The 1,013-nt window shown below is 43.7% G+C and overlaps 1 protein-coding gene across 1 annotated transcript in view; it reads left to right on the forward strand.

Annotated features, from left to right (window-relative positions):
- Nucleotides 1-984: 984 nt before the first annotated feature.
- The window catches only part of LOC143018320 (ionotropic receptor 93a-like), a 3,441-nt gene continuing 3,412 nt past the window's right edge, over nt 985-1,013 (forward strand). The window contains exon 1 of the mRNA XM_076173681.1: nt 985-1,013. This exon is cut by the window's right edge and continues 83 nt beyond it. Within this exon, the coding sequence (XP_076029796.1) occupies nt 985-1,013 (29 nt within the window).

Genomic DNA, 1,013 nt, shown 5'->3' on the forward strand with positions numbered 1-1,013 from the left:
ACGATAACTGGTGGTCAAACTGGCAACGTTGCACTCGGGGAATTCCCGCTTCTGCCCCACCGCCAACGGATTCCCTGTAGTGCACAGACTAAAACGCGTAAATAAACTATTACATGTACTTCATCAGTTGGGATATGCGACTAACTTTGGAGGTTTCTGATTGGCTGGCAGCTTACTGGATAATGCTGCTCTCTCATTGGCTGGCTACCCTGCTCCACCCCAACCTATGGAATATACAGCGTGGCCCAAAAGTCACTGAGGATTTTTCTATTTTCAATAATTGCCTTAGTGTTACAAATACATGTAAGAAATTTTAATACAATATAGAAACATTACCTCATCTACTGCATTGTCTTTCTTGTGGTATGAGCAGTTGCCTATGTCTTGTTGATACAACATATCGAGCCTAAGGTCAATTGGCAAAGAAATGACCACAAATTGCATGAGAACATAAGGCCTACACTAGGCAGATCCTTATCCATCACCACCTGTCATCTCCATTTATAAAGATGTCTAATCGTTTCTTAAAACAACTGATAGTTTCAGCGCTTACTACATGGTTATTAAGTCTATTCCATTCGTCGACCACCCTATTAGTAAACCAAATCTTGCCTATTTCTTTTTAAATCTAAATTTGTCCAGTTTATAACCATTACTGCGAGTCCTGCCCTGTTGTTTTAATATGATGACCTTGTTTGCACCACCCTTGTTAAAGCCTTTGATCCACTTGAACACCTCTATTAGATCACCCCGCACTCTGCGTCTTTCCAGAGAGTGTAAGTTAAGGTGCCTAATTGCAACCCCTCAGTGACTTTTGGGCCAACTTGTACAAGTCGAAATCATTTTTGTTGTCGTCCTCATCATCCCGTTGGCGAGAATGACCTCTGACGTCATTGTGATGACGTTGTGACGACGTCAACTGCCCCCTGTCTCTTCCCCGTCCCCCTTCAGGTACCTCCTCCGCTTCCCCGCTGGCGAACTATGATGTATCCTTTCGACCTCGGGACTTGGCT

This window comes from Oratosquilla oratoria, chromosome 3, assembly GCF_046742065.1.
Source record: "Oratosquilla oratoria isolate Oo_2021 chromosome 3, ASM4674206v1, whole genome shotgun sequence".
Classification (NCBI taxonomy): domain Eukaryota; kingdom Metazoa; phylum Arthropoda; class Malacostraca; order Stomatopoda; family Squillidae; genus Oratosquilla; species Oratosquilla oratoria.